This window comes from Didymosphaeria variabile, assembly GCF_027946475.1.
Source record: "Didymosphaeria variabile strain IMI 356815 chromosome Unknown scaffold_8, whole genome shotgun sequence".
Lineage (NCBI taxonomy): Eukaryota > Fungi > Ascomycota > Dothideomycetes > Pleosporales > Didymosphaeriaceae > Didymosphaeria > Didymosphaeria variabile.
This window is the reverse complement of record NW_026611627.1, coordinates 2,955,927-2,972,864: the sequence shown is the minus strand read 5'-3', so window position 1 is coordinate 2,972,864 and position 16,938 is coordinate 2,955,927. Positions and strand designations below refer to the sequence as shown.

Here is a 16,938-nt window from a genome sequence, read left to right as displayed (position 1 = left end):
GATGGACACGACTATGTTCACAGGCCCCGGGGGTATCTCAGCCCTGGAGAGGATCAGAGCATGTGATGTATAAGGCATCCAGCGGGAACATTTGGGAACGCGTTGTTCCCCTAGCGCGCCTTCTCTCTACCCCTCCGATGGCGGGGCAAGCCCGCGCAACCGCGTCATGAGTCAGTAGCATATAATAATTTCCAAAGACCAGTCATTCGTTCACCACACCCTACAAACACCAATTGAACGCGATGCCGACGGTTCATATGCTCGACTATGTCGCCGGAAACGTGCGCTCGCTCGTCAATGCCATAGAAAAAGTTGGCTATACTGTAGAATGGGTCAGGTCGCCCGCCGATGTGCCTGCTGCAGAGGTAACAATGCCCAGCTGCTTGCTTTACATGCACCAATTGACACGTACTGATACAGCCGCACCCATAGAAACTCATCATTCCCGGCGTTGGCCACTTCGGCCACTGCATGACGAACCTCGAGAAAGCGGGTTACATCGAGCCCATCCGCGAACACATCAAAGCTGGGAAGCCGTTTATGGGAATCTGCGTAGGGTTACAAGCACTCTTTGAGGGATCGGAAGAGGACCCACAAGTAAAAGGACTGGGTGTAATACCAGCACGGCTGAAGAAATTCGACAGCAAGGACAAGAGCGTACCGCACATTGGATGGAACAGCGCAAACACTTCGCGGGCCGACCAGGTTACTGATGAGTCGTTATACGGATTACGACCGGCGTCGAAATACTACTACGTTCACTCGTACGCTGCGCCTTATAGGGAGGGTGAGCTTGAGAAGGCGGGCTGGCAAGTGGCGACCGCGCGCTATGGCGACGAAGAGTTTGTGGGTGCAGTGGCGAAGGACAATATCTTTGCTACGCAGTTCCACCCCGAGAAGAGCGGAGCGGCTGGTCTGCGCGCTCTGAAAGCATTCTGTGAAGGCCAACGATCACAAAAGCTACCAAAAGTTCCTTCAACAGAAGCAACAAGAGAGGGCCTGACACGGAGAGTCATCGCGTGTTTGGACGTGCGGACAAATGATCAGGGAGACCTCGTCGTTACAAAGGGCGACCAGTACGATGTACGAGAGAAAGACGGCGTGAGTTCAGGCGGCGCGGTGCGCAACTTGGGAAAGCCAGTCGACATGGCGAAGAAGTACTACGAGCAGGGCGCCGACGAAGTCACCTTCCTCAACATCACATCCTTCCGCAACTGCCCTGTAGCCGACACGCCGATGCTCGAGATCCTGCGACGAACCAGCGAGACCGTCTTCGTGCCCCTCACAATCGGCGGTGGTATTAGAGACACCGTCGACACAGACGGTACCAAGATCTCCGCCCTCGACATCGCGACCATGTACTTCAAGTCCGGCGCAGACAAAGTCAGCATCGGCTCCGACGCCGTCACCGCCGCAGAAGAGTATCACGCACGAGGTGGCAAATTAAGCGGCACAACCGCCATTGAGACCATCTCCTCCGCCTACGGCAACCAAGCCGTCGTCATTAGCATTGATCCCCGCCGCGTCTACGTCTCCTCCCCCGATGCAACGCCCCACCACACCATCAAGACCGCGACTAAGGGCCCCAACGGCGAGGAGTACGCTTGGTACCAGTGCACCATCAAAGGTGGCCGCGAGGGCCGCGACTTCGACGTAAAGCAGCTGGTCACCGCGGTGGAGGCTATGGGTGCAGGCGAGATCCTGCTAAACTGCATAGATAAGGATGGGACGAACAGCGGGTTTGATCTTGAGCTTATCAACGATGTGAAGGCGTCGATAAAGATCCCCGTTATTGCGAGCAGCGGAGCAGGGAATCCGGGGCATTTCGAAGAGGTGTTTGCGAAGACGCCTACTGATGCTGCGCTGGGGGCTGGTATGGTACGTGATATGTTCATCTCTGTTTTCAATCGGGGCCATGTGCTAATGCTAAGCAGTTCCACCGTGGAGAATACACGGTTAAGCAGGTGAAGGACTTCTTGCAAGAGAAGGGACTGCTGGTGCGGCAATTTGAAGACGCCGTGTAGACGCTCCGCTTGGAAAGTCCTCTTCATCGGATTGGATAGACTTTAGATATCGGTCATATCTTCTATAGACGCCCGTGCTACATCATTTTGGTATCACCCCAAACGCCAGTGATGCTCCCTACATGGTATCGAATTCGAGACCCTAGAACGCCGGAAATGCTCTGCTGTATCGTCCCTCACGCGAAGTGTATCCCCTCCTGATTGAACCCATAAAGCAGCTTCAAAAAATCACCTTCGTCGCACATCCGCGCGCGCTTCTCAGCGAGTTCCGTTTCTTCCAGCACCTTCTCTATCTTCTTCCGTACAATACTCGTCACCGCGCCCCTGTTCTTCTTCCGATTACCACCCTTCTTCTGCGCGGTCTTGAAGAAATCGGGTACCTCGTCGTCGACGTCATCGGGGTCGGAAAACCCCTTGAACTCCTCTTCGACGTCCATCTCATCCGCGTTGCCAGCGTCGTTCATCTGCGCATCGTCTGCCGACTCGTCGATCGGGATATCGTTCTGCGCGCAATACAACTTGTAGTTATTCTCGAGGAGCTCCACGACAGCGCTTGTCCCGAGGAAACTCGCGCTTAGCGTCTTGTTCTTGCGCACGAAGCATATTCTGAGGAGGCCGTCCCACTCTTCGTAGGAGATTTGGGGGCGGGGATGCTTGGGTTCAATGCGCACGACGTTGGACTCGACTTTGGGCGGGGGGTTGACTAGATAGATTAGTAAGGCTGCAAGGACCGGGAAATATTGGCTTTACGTACAGTTCGCTCGCCCGACTTTCATGACGTGCGAGACGCGGGCCCACATTTGGACTGGGAACGGTTAGATATGTGTTTTTGCTTTCACTCGACATGATAGACTGACCATTAACGGAAAGACGGGAGAATAGCTTTTCTCCTGGTTTGGCAAAGAGACGCATGGCGAATTCACGCTGTGTATTGTCGTCAGCTTCTTTCTTGCAACCTAATTAGGACCTACTGACCTGGAACATAAGAACAGCACACCGTGGCGGATTCTTAAGAGAAAGAAGTTTGAAGACAAGAGGCGACGAGATTTGGTACGGAGTATTACTGATACACACGTCGAAATGGGGGTAATCCATCTTAATCGCATCTCCCAGTAGTACTTTCAGTCTGTTTCCCTCAGGTGTACCTTGCACGCGCTTCGTTACTTCGGCAGCCATACGGGGATCCATTTCCACTGCCGTCACTGTCTTGGCCTTTCTCAAGATGAGGACAGTCAAGTTACCGGTACCGGGGCCGATCTCGAGGACGTGGTCACTCTGCTTGAGGTTCGCCTTGTCCACGATGGCGGAGGCGACGCCGGGGTTCTTCAAGATGTGTTGCCCGAGATCGTGGTTCATTTTGAAGATGCTGTGTGCGGCGGAGGCTTTTGCAGAGGGCTTTGAGTACGGGGATGATTCCGTGGCGCCGGGGCGCTTTCTCTTGTCTTTCGGCATTGTGGATGGTGGGTTTGATCGAAATAGAAGCGGTCGAGCGGAGTGGAGCGTCCAATTGGATATAGACACTCGGGATAGCGAGCTTGTGAGGTTGTTCGAGAGCGAGCGAGCGAATATGACCGGAAAAAGGTCGAAGCTGCGAACAGCGGAGGTTTCGGGGGTCCGGTTGCGCGTGGAGTTGCGATCAGAGCTGTGGTGGGATGTTGGAATAAAATTCTTATCGATAAGAGCCGAAATCTTGGCGAAACCCTACTTTTCGCATTCGCGTCTCTCCGCAACCTCAACCTCACGAAGGATTGACAACCTCCACACACTCGCTCCCCTTGGATTGCTGCAGTCTATCGACGAATCAACGCAGCCTCGCCCTCACACCCCGGTACCAACAGATCGCGCGCGCCAACGATGGGTCGCAAGCTCAAGCATCATGAGCAGAAGCTCCTTCGAAAGGTGGATTTCAATACGTACAAATCGGACAACCAGCACCGCGAGCATGAAGTCATGCGCACATACGGCATTCAGAAGCGCGACGATTATACCAAATACAATAGATTAGCAGGATCTTTGCGACAGCTAGCTCATAAATTGGCGGCACTCGAGCCGAACGACGAGTTTCGACGGAAGCACGAAGAGCTCATGCTCGAGAAGCTATTTACAATGGGCATACTGGGAACGGGCGGGTCAGGTCGTGGAAAATTGTCAGATGTGGAGCACAAAGTCACAGTTTCAGCCTTCTGTAGAAGAAGGCTACCTGTTGTTATGACCAAGTTGCGCATGGCAGGTACGTAATGACAAAATATGACTGTGGTGGATGCCTGGAACTCTCAGACATCAGCAGCTGGCCAAGACAACTACGACTACCTATTTGACCCCTACGCTTGAGCAGTACACTGACTAGGACATTTAGACAACGTCACGGCTGCCATAAAGTTTATCGAACAAGGCCATGTCAGAGTCGGTACGGACGTTATTACCGAGCCGGCCTATCTGGTCACTAGGAATATGGAAGATTTCGTGACGTGGGTGGACTCGTCCAAGATCAAGAAGAACATCATGAAATACCGTGATCAACTCGACGACTTCGAATTGGAGGCGCTATAAGAGATAGGGGGTGCATGATGGTCCAAGAGATGGGAGTAAAAAGAGTTGTGCATTGGATGGCGTATGGTTTATAGCATTACTGGGCGTTCACGTTATACAATACCCAGGTGAGGGTCAATCGACTTTCAATCTTGACCTTGCGAGTAAGACGATTTCTTTCGCGACGAACTGTCGGTGAAGACTCGCCGTTGCCTAGGCAGCACTACCTCAACAACTTCTCACGCTCAGTCTGTCACCTCAAACCCCAATCACCACCAACCTTCACTTTCGTGACTTATATATGCACTCTGATTCAGAAGTTCTACAACAAGCACCCCCGGGCCGCAAGGTAACCTTCAGTGGGGTGTTTAGAGGGTAGCGCGATGCCGTGTCCGAGGTGGTAATGGGCATTGGCTTACTGTCCCTCAGGGTTGGCTGTGCTATCGCACCAGTTCGATCCAACGGGGCAAGAAAGCAAATCGGTTCGCCCGGTTTCTTTAGACTTAACCTGTAGAAATATGGGGGACGCTCCTTTCTTTATGCTAAATACTTTTGGTTTACATCTTTGGTTTAAAGAATCGCTGTCTTGACTGCTGTCTTTCTTGTTTTGGAGATGGAGAACACGGAAAAGTGTACCAGTCTTCACGCCTAATGAATCTCATACGATAGTTCTGAAACTACAGATCAATAGAAGCTGAGCTGATTTTCATAGACCTGCCGACAGACAAATCTCGATGTGCTTCCTTTCGAAACAACGGTCGTAGTACATCGGTTTCCAAATGAACCGGAGAAGTTAAAACATACGTATTGACCATTGATTGTCGTCATGGCCGTTCGTATAGCTAGTTTAGTACAAATCAGCAGCAAAGTGTAATAATAGGAGCGACCCCGCACCACCAACCCCACAGTTAGGTGCATCATCAGCCCGAACTATCAGCAACTACAAAACCGAGTCATCAGTACGAAATACCACAAATCGTTGGAATCACCAAGACGTACCCGGGAATTAATCTAGCGGCAAAATAACAACTTGAAGTCATCACGCGTCGCAAAATGCCTCCAACAACAACACGACCACCATTCTCATCTCTCCCACTTGACAAAAACGGCCCTCCAGGAAATGCATGGGGCCTCTACGGACCCAACGACGAGTTAGGTGCCCTAAACCTCCTCACCCCCGCCATCGTAAAACAGGCCGCACAAGAAATTCAACTCGGCGAGCGCGTCTCTCTCGACTGGTACCTCAATCTACCGACATACCCATCCTTCAACCGGCCGGGCTTCAAATGGCGACTCCATAGTAAGGCACCCCGGGTCGTCAACGACGACTTCATCGACATCAACACGCAGAGCAGCAGCCAGTGGGACGGCTTCCGGCACTACGGGTACCAGAAAGCGAAGCAGTTCTATGGCGGGCGCAGCCAGGCGGAGATCGAGAAGAGCGAGGTCATTGGGATTGATCGGTGGGTGCAGGCCGGCGGAATTACGACGAGGGCGGTAATTTTGGACTATCCGAGGTATTTGGAGAAGAAAGGAAAAGAGAGTGTGAATGCGCTGCAGCCGAAGAGTATTTCGGCGGCGGTGTTGAAGGATATGCTGAAGGAGACAGGGGTGGAGCCTAGAGAGGGGGATATGTTGCTGCTGCGGACGGGGTTTACGAGGGATTATGAGGCGTTGGGGGATGCGGAGAGGAAGGCGCAGGGGGCAAAGCCAGTTGCGGAGTTTCTGGGGGTGGAGAGTAGCAAGGATGTGTTGCAGTGGATATGGGAATCGGGATTTGTGGCCGTTGCAGGGTATGTTACCCTTCACCAGTCATCATCTTTTGCTTGATGTTGTAGTATGGTAGCTGACTGCGTAGTGATGCACCATCCTTCGAGATGTCGCCGCTGGTCGGTAAACACAACGAGCCCGGTGGTATCTGGAAAGGAGAGTCATGGGAAAATGAGATGCAAGGAGGAGGGTTGATTCATCAATGGTGTTTAGCTGGATGGGGTAACTACGAGTCTTTCCTTGCCTCGACGGCGTTAGCTAACTTGGCATAGGTGTTACGATAGGAGAGATGTTTGATCTAGAGCGACTGTGCGAGAAGGCGGATCAGCTGGGTCGGTACACTTGCTTCGTTTCCAGCGTGCCGTTGAAGGTATTCTAGCATTCCGAATATTGATTCACTTGGCTGACACAATGCAGATTCCGGGGGGCGTGGCAAGCCCGCCGAATGCTGTAGCAATTTTCTGATAAACGAACAGTCAATCAATATCACTCAAGCATCCCCTCCATTTGCGTTCTCGTAGAGAGCGCCGAGCGTGACATCTGCTCTGCGTTTTAGCCGATGCATACACGGCATCATATAATTGTCCATCGCCAAGTTATCATACTAATATGCAACAGTCAACGATTCCGACATACGCCGTTCATCAGGTGTCTTATACTAATCTACCGACAAAGCCGACTTAGCTCTACGCTTCGCATACCACGGTAAGACATCCCCGCCATCATACCAACACAACTCCCTTGGTGTAACCACGCCCGTACCTTAAACATCCACTTTCCGCTGCTACCGATCCTAAAGACAATGCGATAGTCTCAGCCTCATTCTCACGCCGAACCACTACCATGCAACCCCTTTTTATCTTTATCGCCCTCCTCGCCCCTACCTTCGCCATACCTACCTCTTTCCCTCCAAACACAACTTCCCATGGGGACGCGGGAAGGATCTGCGAAAAAAGTTGCTTTAAGACTGCAGAGGATTTGGATTGTGCGCCTGGGGTACCGGGCCTAAACGGCGTATGATTGTCGTATCTTCGTGTCTGAAGGTATAGGTGAGCTGACCAAGCGTAGGCCTGTTGGTCTTGTTGCATGTATTGGGAGCCAGACATGAACCTCACTGAGGCTCTTACTGAGGCTCCCACTGAGGTTCCCACTGAGGTTCCCACTGAGGCTCCCACTGAGGCTCCCACTGAGGCTCCCACTGAGGGCGGATGTGGGACTGGTAAATAGGTTTCGAGGGATCGGTTAGTGGGAGCTTGCCTTGCAGGAGTATTTGTCTCAGTTGGTTTACGAGAGAGAAATTGGGACAATGAGAAGACTTGGAGGGTAGATGGATCAGTTGTCGAGATGTGATTAGTGATATTTTGGTGGATCGAACTCGAATTGATGCTTGTTTGACGGGAAGCCGACTTTCCAGGCTCAGTGGTGTTTCGTTCTATAGGCTATTGTATTGAATCGTCATCTGAAGCGGATGCGTATTTCGAACGGTGGGTGATACATTTTCACAGTTCAACGGCTTGAGCCTTCAAAGCTTGCTCTTGCTACGTTTACAAATGCTTAGATATTGCAAAACTATTCGCTCGCAAAGAGCATTCCACAAGCACATGACGTCACACAGTGCCCACAGGCACGACAGGGAACACCGTAGTACGCTAACTTTGAAGCGACCTCGGGGACCCCCCACGTCAACCCAACGTCTCAACTTGAACGCTGGTATCTGCATGGCCTCATCTGCTTCTCGCCTCAAAGATACGAGGGTCCGGAGAGTGAAGCTCCTCAAATGATCGCGACTGACGGCCATGTGCAGCACACCGCATTACCGTGGGTATGTCAGCTCGTCAACAAAGCCTCATCAAATTCTTGTTCTCAGATATCCGAAAAATTCTGTGATTCAACCATCTCACTCTGATGTGTTGTGCGAAGCCCTTTTCCGAAGTCCTACAATCAAATGCTAATTAGGCCACTGCGGATATTTATATCTTGAATTCAAACTACATACTCGGACCCGCACGCACACGTGCTCCCATAATGTTATCCACCACGTTGGCCGCTTACACGCTTCCTCACTTGCATACGTTTTTCTGCTCTGGATCTCGTGTCCAAGGTGGAATATCCATCGTACCGGACTCTGAGGCGGTGTTTTACGGGTGATTGATATGTTCACGTTCGTGTTCATGCCAATCTACTCACTAATCGCGACATTGAAGGCGGCTGCCAATAGTCTCGCAATAAGTGAGCAAAATAAAGACGTTGAGAGGATTGCTAACGGTGGCAGCGTTGATCCCAGATCGGCGGCGACGGAGCAGAGTGTGAAAAGGACAGAAAGTAGTGAAAAAGAACACAAGTAATCACCGCTTGCTAAAGCAAGGTCTTCTTTCAGCACTTTGATCACGTGCTGTAAGGCAACGTTCGTGGGAAATGCTTGATTTGACTTAGGTTGTTGTTGAGTGGTAACACCTAGGATGGAACCTTGGAACCCGCGATAGGGGCTCCATAGCATGGAGAGCGGCGCATTCAACCTCTTCTTCACGCACCCCCTCTCTCAACACCCAGTCGTGACCATCATATCGAAACGTCAACACAATACGGATGACGCTCTGTCCGCGAGCCACGCCACCGACTCACGCTCTCGTTCCACGAACACGATGGCGAAGCAATGTCAGAATGACGGAAACGCGGCCCTGCCAAAAGCGAAGCGACCCAAACTTTCGGCCATAATATGCGCCGGCGCGAAGGCCGTGGCCACCAAAACTACCTCAGCGTTGCTGAAGTTACCGAGCGAACTTCTGAACTCGATCTACGAATACGTCTTGACAAGTGAAGATGATCTCCTAGAGCACGTCGTTGTTCCAGAAGCTTCCAGCAGCGCTTCACCAAACGATCAAACCTGGAGCGTTCCCGCGGCTGAATCACCGTCCACTAGCGAGAAATCTTGCCGTTTTACATCATCTGAGCAGCATGGCAATGGCGGGCCTGCTCTCGAAGTCAGCAACCGCTCAAACACCCTCAACAATGCGTCCGACACTATCTTTGCCCACTACTTGCAAAAGGACGGCTCTGAATTCAATCAGCTCAAATACGTTTGTAAGAAGCTTTGGCGCGAGACGTGCCGGATAGAATTGAAGTACAACGGCGTACTGTTTACAGACGAAGCTGGTGTGGGCGTCGTTCAAGTCGAGCAATTCTTTGCCGCATGCGCTCCGTCACAACGCCGATGGCTAAAGAAGGTCACCATATTGAGCGGGCGCGATGTGGATCTCGAAGAGCACCTCTTCCAGACTCTAGAAACTCCGGTAAACTTCAACCTGATCCTCTTTATGCCCTATCAAGAGTATGTGCGGCTCGACGCCTTCTGCTTCCATCATCTTTGGATGAGTATCGAATTCGTCATCAATCCGTACCGGTTCGTCAACGGAAGTCACAACAGAAGTCAAGACGAATATGGGCCAATCAGGTCGACGCCACTTGTTTACGGTATGATTATACACTATGCTCTACGCAATACGATCCCCCTAGGGTTGGATTTCATCAGTCCCGTGGCGCAGACATATCTAGAAATGCTGGGGTGGCCGCAAGATAACGCAAGGCCTCTTCTACAAGCCCCAAACCTTAGGATCTACCCACAGAACTTGGTCCGCGGTATTGGGATCGGCGTGCTTTTGGAGCATTTCGAGAGGTACAAAACCCACGGAGACGATGAAAAGAAGCTTCTGGCCCTATTCCATAAGTCGTTGACGCAAGGCATATAGGCCGTTGGTGGGTTTCTTGCGGCGCTATGCTACTTGCTATGCATTGAGGAACGCCTACATGTCGATTAGGTTCTTCGGGAAGCTGTATAGTGGCTGGGATGTGGTCGTATATCAGAAATATATGCGGCTAGACGGTACGGACGGTTTTTGGAATGGGTTGGACTTTACCCGATACCGGGTAGCTGCAGCTTCCACTCTATAGCTCATCTAAATAGATTGAATCGATCGTATAGATCTAGCCACTTTTTCACATTGCGTTAACTCACGCTTTATAGGTCCCAACTTCAGCAATGTGTCCACCTTGCGTGCCAATTGTGCGCATTCCGATACTCGTCGTCTGTCGAAAGCATCGTGACCTTACGATGTGGCAATACTTGTGGCTAGCGAACCTTGCTCTGGCTCTTCCATCGCCGTACCTTTACCAACGAGGTGCCGCTGAATGCCCAATAGTTTTCGATGGGCGTGTGCTGCAGAATCTTTCTACCAACTCTTTCGATCTCACCGACGTATCGCCCTACAGCACGCAATACGTCAAGGGCGAGAACTTGACGTGGAGCCAGATTATCTTCCTGCCAAACACTACAACTTCCCGTTTCGATACGTTGGGCGTGCATCGCTCGCTTGAAGTCACCATCAACGACCAGTCACTCTTTCGCTCCGGGCAAGGATTGCAGAACGGCTTTCGACGTGCGGGTTTGTTACTCAAGGATGATAAGAACGCAGCTGGAGCTGATGCAGCGGATCAGGGCGTGGTCACGTTCCACTGGAGCGTGAGACAAGACTTGAGCAAACCACTCAACCTGAGTCACGAGTATATGAATGTGTGGCATGAGAAGGCCGACTACAGCGGCAATCAATTTACTTTTGTTGGAGGAGTCGTGTTGCCCGTTGATGGTGGAAGCGGTATCGATGCACCTGAGGAGAAGAACGCCTGGAGGATCCAAAATTCGAAGAACGAGTTTTTATTCCGCACGCCGATTCGGAACGATGCGTGGCAGAATTTTGCGATACAATTGGACTATTTGAATAAGTATGACAATCCCATCCCCTTTTTGATAAGGATTCCAGAAAGTTAATGCGGATATAGTACGATACAAGTCTACTATTCGGCGGGGAATGAGCCATTGAAGGATGTTACCGACAAGCTACCTAACGACAATTCGGGCGGAGGGCAGTTACAGCTCGGTATGGCAAAGAAGCCAACGGAAACGGAGACGGTGGTTTGGGATGGGTATCAAGAGCCCATACCACAGCGAGAAGGACAGATCTACGGTGGGGTCTTCGTTGAAAATAGCTCTGAGGATTGCATTAGCTTATGATCGGGTGCGAATGTCGGAGAGCTCTTGAGCTGGTAGCGCTCCGATAGTAGTAGTCTATTTAAGAACATCGGACACCGAATGTCTGGGTTGTAGGTCTGTACGTGCGGCACATCACTGAAACAGGGCTGGAAAGTGGGACCCCGTTGGAATCGCACGGGCCACCTACCCACCTCTGACTTCACTGGTCACTCTTCAGATCCATCACTACACCCAATCACTTCAGTCCCTGAGAGCGTACGATGTTGCAGCATCTCCTCTCATCCGATATGCGAACACTATCTGATTCCATGATGCCAGGGAGCGGCTCACAACGTATCGAAGTGTGATGCAAGAGAAGGACGAATCTGATCATAGCTCATGCGGTGATCAAGTACAATCCAGGCGCTTTACCACTCTGCATATCGAGCCCTAAAGAATGAAGGCAAGACCGCACGACATCACTTTTCAGATTACAGTCATCCATCGAACGTGGCCATACGTTGTTGCCAAGGCATGCATATCCACGACGCATACACCAGAGATCATGTTCTAAACGACCTGGCTGCAGCTCGATCTAGACTTTGACGCATGAACGCACGAGAACGCTTTCAAAACCTGCCCGTACTTCCCCACGCTTCGCTGACGCGCCCGTCTCTTGCAAAGATACGAAGGCACGTATCAATAGGTATCGATATTCTACGCTACCGTTGATTACCCCACGAACTCAAGCTTGGGGCCCAAAGCGGGTTTCCCCGATCTGCCTCGATTTTTCGGGGCATGTAGACTGCGCCGCATGATGACTTTGCAGCGGATTACTAAAAGAAGACAGTTTGTATCTGCACCAAATCATCGGCGTACAACTTACCGGAAGAACGATGATAAGAGCACGAAATCGGGCTTGATGCCAAGATCAACTACAAGTTCTGGGTGGTCAGCCTCCTGACGGTGCGCATCAACCTTTACATCAACACCACATCCGGAGTCTCAGAGATGACGCAGAGGAAAAGCCGAATCTCTATCTTACATTCTTCCTCAATGGACTAAACAAACAGCCTTGAAATACAGGGGTTGCTCCGACTTGCGTAAGTCTTACATGAGCAACAGCTTGCGATCGTTACGACGGAGATACAACATACGCCCGAATCCGATGCAGGGACTTCCCGGGCTTGTTCTTGAAATTAGCTGTCAAGAAGGCTCATCTGTTCGTAATACATCGATAAGGTGCGCTGGTGTTCGGACCAACGCTCTCGAGAGAGCGATTAGAGGAAGTTGGGCACCGAAGCACGCACAAAGCGATCGGCGGGGTCTTCGTCTAGTGCGCATACAGTTCTACAGTGAGGAGTCTCGGGCCTTCAAGTGGCGCATTGCTGATGAGGATAGGTGTGCGACTTATCTACTCAAATCCTCCAGCGGCGCAGTTCTCACGATCGCAGCCTGTAGGAGGTCACCGCAGCACACCACACAAGTCGAATTCCTTCAAAATACGCAAAGTACGCCTTGAATCATTTTCGCTAGCACGGGGCCAGTATGTCGTGGCCTTTCCATCCAAGGTGCCTCGCTTCGACCAAGCGCCTGCTATTGGCGGCAATACTACCAATGAGCGTATGTAGCCCCATTCTGACCGAACCACGTAAGCTAGGTTTGACCCGAGAAATCATCACCACGAATTGAACGGTCAGTCGGCCTAAGATGGTCAGCTCTCGGACTAAATGGGCCAAGGGTACGGGTGGGTGGCCCAATTGCGGCGCGGATGGTGATAGAAATCGGCATTTGTTAAGGGGATGGGACCTCCATCTCGTCTAGTTTTACGACAAGTAACTTAGCTTGACGCACCATGCACTTGGCTTGGCGACTTGGTGATGGTTTGCGAGAAGGGATGGACATAGCCTGGTCACGCCTGTCCGTACATCATTCTACTTGCGGCCGCACCAGCGATCTCAAACCCCTCTGGTCGACTTGAAAGGAGAACGTCAACATAATGGGCCGGAATCCGCCCTTATTCTAAACGAATCCACCTTCACCATCACACGCCGTGGACCGCTGCCACCGTACGTACAATTCGCATACACGAAGTGCCTGTGTGTGTCGAGGCTAACCTACGGACGCTGTTCGATCAGGCTGCGCACCAACAGTATGCTGAACAGACTGCTTCGAAAAGCCAGTCCGTGTTCAAAAACAGGCTGCGGCGAAGTTGACGATCGTTGCCAATACAATCATGCTATCTCAGCGGCACGAAAGGTAGAGTATCCGATGCTTCATGGTACGTCCGTTTCACAAGCGAACGTATTCGCGTTGACAGTATTAGGCATCACTTACCTGGATCACGCAGGCACAACCTTGCCATCAGTATCTCTAATTGATGCAGTTTCGCTACAGCAGAAGAGACTCCTACTCGCGAACCCACATTCAGCTCTATCCTCGTCGCCTAATCTTACACAAACTGTGGTCCAAGAAACACGCCTCCAGGTCTTGAAGCTCTTCAATGCCCACCCTGATCATTTCGACGTCATATTTGTTGCCAATGCTACTGCGGCCACCAAATTAGTGTTCGACGCTTTTCGCGACCAAGATCAGGGCTTTGACTACTATTACCATAGAGACTGTCACACTAGTCTTGTGGGAGGAAGGGAGCTAGCACAACGACACTGCTGCTTCGGTGGTGATGATGCAGACGATGTCACCGAACGGTGGCTAAGACGTGGTAGTGAGGATAAAGATGCGAGCGCATGGCAAAGGCCCGAACTATTCGCGTACCCAGCGCAATCAAACATGAACGGTCGTCGATTACCGTTATGCTGGTCGGCCACTATGCGCAGAGAAGGGAACCACAAAAACACATTCATCCTACTCGACGTCGCAGCGTACGTATCCACTAGCCCACTCGATCTCAGCGACCATGAAGCGGCTCCAGATTTTCTCACGATGTCGTTCTATAAGATATTTGGATTTCCCAACCTAGGGGCACTGCTGGTGCGTAAAGCCGCGGCGCACATATTCGACAGAAGACGATACTTCGGCGGAGGCACAACGGACATGATTACATGCAACGAGGTCTCCTGGGTAGCAAGGAAGAAAGGCTTGTGCAACTTATTGGAGGATGGGACCGGACCCGCACACAGTATCTTAGCGCTGGGTTGTGCGATTGACGTCCATCAAAGAATGTACGGTGGGCTCGAGCAAGTTTCAAAACACACGAGTTGGCTGGCACAACAGCTCTATGAGCAACTAAGAGCCTTGCGACATTCGAATGGGCGACCAGTATGCGCAATATACAAAGACCCAGCATCGACTTACGGCGACCCTGTTTCACAAGGTGCTACTGTAGCGTTCAATGTGTTTGGGGCGGACGGACGCTACTTCAATACAGCTCTCGTAAGCAACGAGGCTATGGCAAACAATATTCATATTCGAGCCGGTAGTCTCTGCAACCCAGCTGGTATGGCTCACGCTTTGAGCTTCAAGGACGACGACCTACGGCATATATACGACGCTGGTTTACGATGTGGTGAAGGAAACAACTGGACAGGCATGCCGCTTGGAATGGTCAGAGTGAGTCTTGGCGCGAGCAGTACACTGTATGACATTCGCGTATACATGCGGTTCATGGAGGAATATTTCGTTGATCGGATTTGCAATGTGGACGATCGCAAAGGTACGTTGACCGAGGCAAGGATGCTCAATAACTTGGACTCAAGACCGATGTCACGCTCAATGTCATCTATTTCGGTGACACTGGTGCGTAGCGGTAGAGAAGAACAAGAGCGGGACGGTTACTGGAAATCCAAACTGAGGAAGGCGAAGAGCAGGGCCACACTCCGTTCAAGACGTTGGTAGACTCTGCAGAAAATATGTACACTATATTCACACACTCCACCAACGTCCATGTCAACAACGACATACCCTTCTGGATACCTTGGCAAATGGATCATCACGTGATGTTGCTCAATCGCAGCGTACAACATTCGACGACCTGCAATCGTTTGTCTCACGGCTGAAGGAGATTGCAGAGGAGAATTGCTCAACTATCTCCATCCGAATACATCTCAAGTGCAATGGATATCGTACAGCAAAGCACGTACGCGTCTCATGCAATGTCGACAATCGTCGAGTCATGGGATCTCGCTTGGCTTGCATTCGAGGCCACCAATCGATGTCGATTTGAGTCGACAGAGCGATAAGATGTAGGAGCGGGGTAAGCGCTAACGTGATGTGATTTCTCCTACCCCCAGCGGTGAACATTTCCAGAATTGAACCGAATAAGCATCACCGCATCAGTTTGTGACTTCCGCAAGCCAATGTTGTGTTGTTTTCGAATGGAAAGCACCTGTGTACACATCTTTGAGCCCACATATTGCCACCCTCCGCAGGTACTGTATTCTTCGTATGGGTCCTGGACAGCTCCAAGCGCACCAGCCTCCGCGCAAGTTCCTGGTTTGACATTACCAGTGCCTTTTCCACCTTTAGTTAGCTCGCGAATTGATGTTGATGTCACTGGTCTGTGCGTCCACACGTAGGATCTCATCCTTTTCCTCTCTCGCCTTTCTGCCAGCTGTCTGTCATATAACTTGCTCGACCGCTCTCTTGCTACATATATTGTATCTGTTCATTCAAGTGCTCAATTTATTTTGCATGTGTTTCGTTGATGTTACGCCAACCAATTGAGCGACACCCTCTGATAAGCGATGGCAGCACTTTCTACACCGCATCAGTCACACTGCTACTTCTTTCACCTCCCACCAGAACTTAGAAACTCCATCTATGAGTATGCTCTTACAGAATTCAAACCATTGCTCTGCACTGCCGGTGATGCCACTGGCTCACCAAAGCTACTGTTACGATATCAATTCGGGAACAACGAAGCCAAACGCGAGGCCAACCAACTGAAATACGTATGTCGCCAACTCAACTATGAAGCTCGAACGCTGTCTCTAAGATACAACGACATCCATTTCCATGGCATCGAAAACTTCGAGAACTTTCTTCTCTCCAGCACGCACACACTGCAAAAGCGCTTCCGTAACGTCATCATCATCGACGACCACGAAAGCTTGAAAAAGAGCTACACAATCAACCAGCTAGTCGACCGCTCCATGTCTCCGGTTGTATTCGGCTTTTGCTCTCGCAACCCCAAGGCACGAGTCGTGATCCGGAATTCGCGTCGCTTTACCGAAGGCGCCTGGCTGACGATCTACGTTAAACTGCGACAAACGCTACGCGAGGACATGGACGAGAAGCTAGATAACATGTTTGATGCTGAGACGGCAGATCTCATTAAGGAAGGTTCTATTTCGCTCAGGAGAGAGCTTTTCGGAAAGTACCAGAGGCCGTTTCTTCAGAACTTGAGGATCGTACCGACTGCCGATTATCCGAAGAAGTCGGCGTATTGGAGCGACGTGCAACTTGCGGAGGCTAAACGCCTGTACGAGGAGGGTTGCTGATGAGTTGCGAAACATTATTTGTGGTGAGATTGCCACCTCGGAACACTGGCTATCGTGGTCTGGGTGGGAAGAAAGTGAAGGGTATATGCTTCTCTTACCGCTTGTCTATTGGTACTGATGGAAAAGCCACGAT

General features: G+C 51.1%; 7 protein-coding genes across 7 annotated transcripts; 6 read left to right on the top strand and 1 right to left on the bottom strand.

Annotated features, from left to right (window-relative positions):
• Nucleotides 1-242: 242 nt before the first annotated feature.
• HIS7 (Histidine biosynthesis bifunctional protein hisB) lies at nucleotides 243-2,024 on the top strand (the record flags this gene model as incomplete). Its single annotated transcript, XM_056219949.1, has 3 exons — nucleotides 243-365; nucleotides 433-1,878; nucleotides 1,935-2,024. 3 exons carry the CDS (start codon nucleotides 243-245, stop codon nucleotides 2,022-2,024), a joined length of 1,659 nt encoding a protein of 552 aa, XP_056067076.1.
• A 176-nt stretch (nucleotides 2,025-2,200) lies between these two features.
• Nucleotides 2,201-3,476, bottom strand: DIM1 (Dimethyladenosine transferase; the record flags this gene model as incomplete). The annotated part of the gene is made up of 4 exons (XM_056219948.1): nucleotides 2,201-2,727; nucleotides 2,779-2,829; nucleotides 2,882-2,948; nucleotides 3,000-3,476. 4 exons carry the CDS (start codon nucleotides 3,474-3,476, stop codon nucleotides 2,201-2,203), a joined length of 1,122 nt encoding a protein of 373 aa, XP_056067075.1.
• A 402-nt stretch (nucleotides 3,477-3,878) lies between these two features.
• imp3 (U3 small nucleolar ribonucleoprotein imp3) lies at nucleotides 3,879-4,574 on the top strand (the record flags this gene model as incomplete). The annotated part of the gene is made up of 2 exons (XM_056219947.1): nucleotides 3,879-4,254; nucleotides 4,381-4,574. 2 exons carry the CDS (start codon nucleotides 3,879-3,881, stop codon nucleotides 4,572-4,574), a joined length of 570 nt encoding a protein of 189 aa, XP_056067074.1.
• Nucleotides 4,575-5,606: 1,032 nt separating this feature from the next.
• N0V89_011213 (uncharacterized protein) lies at nucleotides 5,607-6,788 on the top strand (the record flags this gene model as incomplete). The annotated part of the gene is made up of 4 exons (XM_056219946.1): nucleotides 5,607-6,346; nucleotides 6,412-6,545; nucleotides 6,596-6,693; nucleotides 6,741-6,788. The coding sequence occupies 4 exons, from the start codon at nucleotides 5,607-5,609 to the stop codon at nucleotides 6,786-6,788; spliced, it is 1,020 nt and encodes a 339-aa protein (XP_056067073.1).
• A 2,030-nt stretch (nucleotides 6,789-8,818) lies between these two features.
• On the top strand, nucleotides 8,819-10,069 carry N0V89_011212 (uncharacterized protein; the record flags this gene model as incomplete). Its single annotated transcript, XM_056219945.1, has 1 exon — nucleotides 8,819-10,069. The coding sequence occupies one exon, from the start codon at nucleotides 8,819-8,821 to the stop codon at nucleotides 10,067-10,069; it is 1,251 nt and encodes a 416-aa protein (XP_056067072.1).
• Nucleotides 10,070-10,359: 290 nt separating this feature from the next.
• N0V89_011211 (uncharacterized protein) lies at nucleotides 10,360-11,145 on the top strand (the record flags this gene model as incomplete). Its single annotated transcript, XM_056219944.1, has 1 exon — nucleotides 10,360-11,145. The coding sequence occupies one exon, from the start codon at nucleotides 10,360-10,362 to the stop codon at nucleotides 11,143-11,145; it is 786 nt and encodes a 261-aa protein (XP_056067071.1).
• A 4,904-nt stretch (nucleotides 11,146-16,049) lies between these two features.
• On the top strand, nucleotides 16,050-16,805 carry N0V89_011210 (uncharacterized protein; the record flags this gene model as incomplete). Its single annotated transcript, XM_056219943.1, has 1 exon — nucleotides 16,050-16,805. One exon carries the CDS (start codon nucleotides 16,050-16,052, stop codon nucleotides 16,803-16,805), a length of 756 nt encoding a protein of 251 aa, XP_056067070.1.
• Between the last annotated feature and the right edge of the window lie 133 nt (nucleotides 16,806-16,938).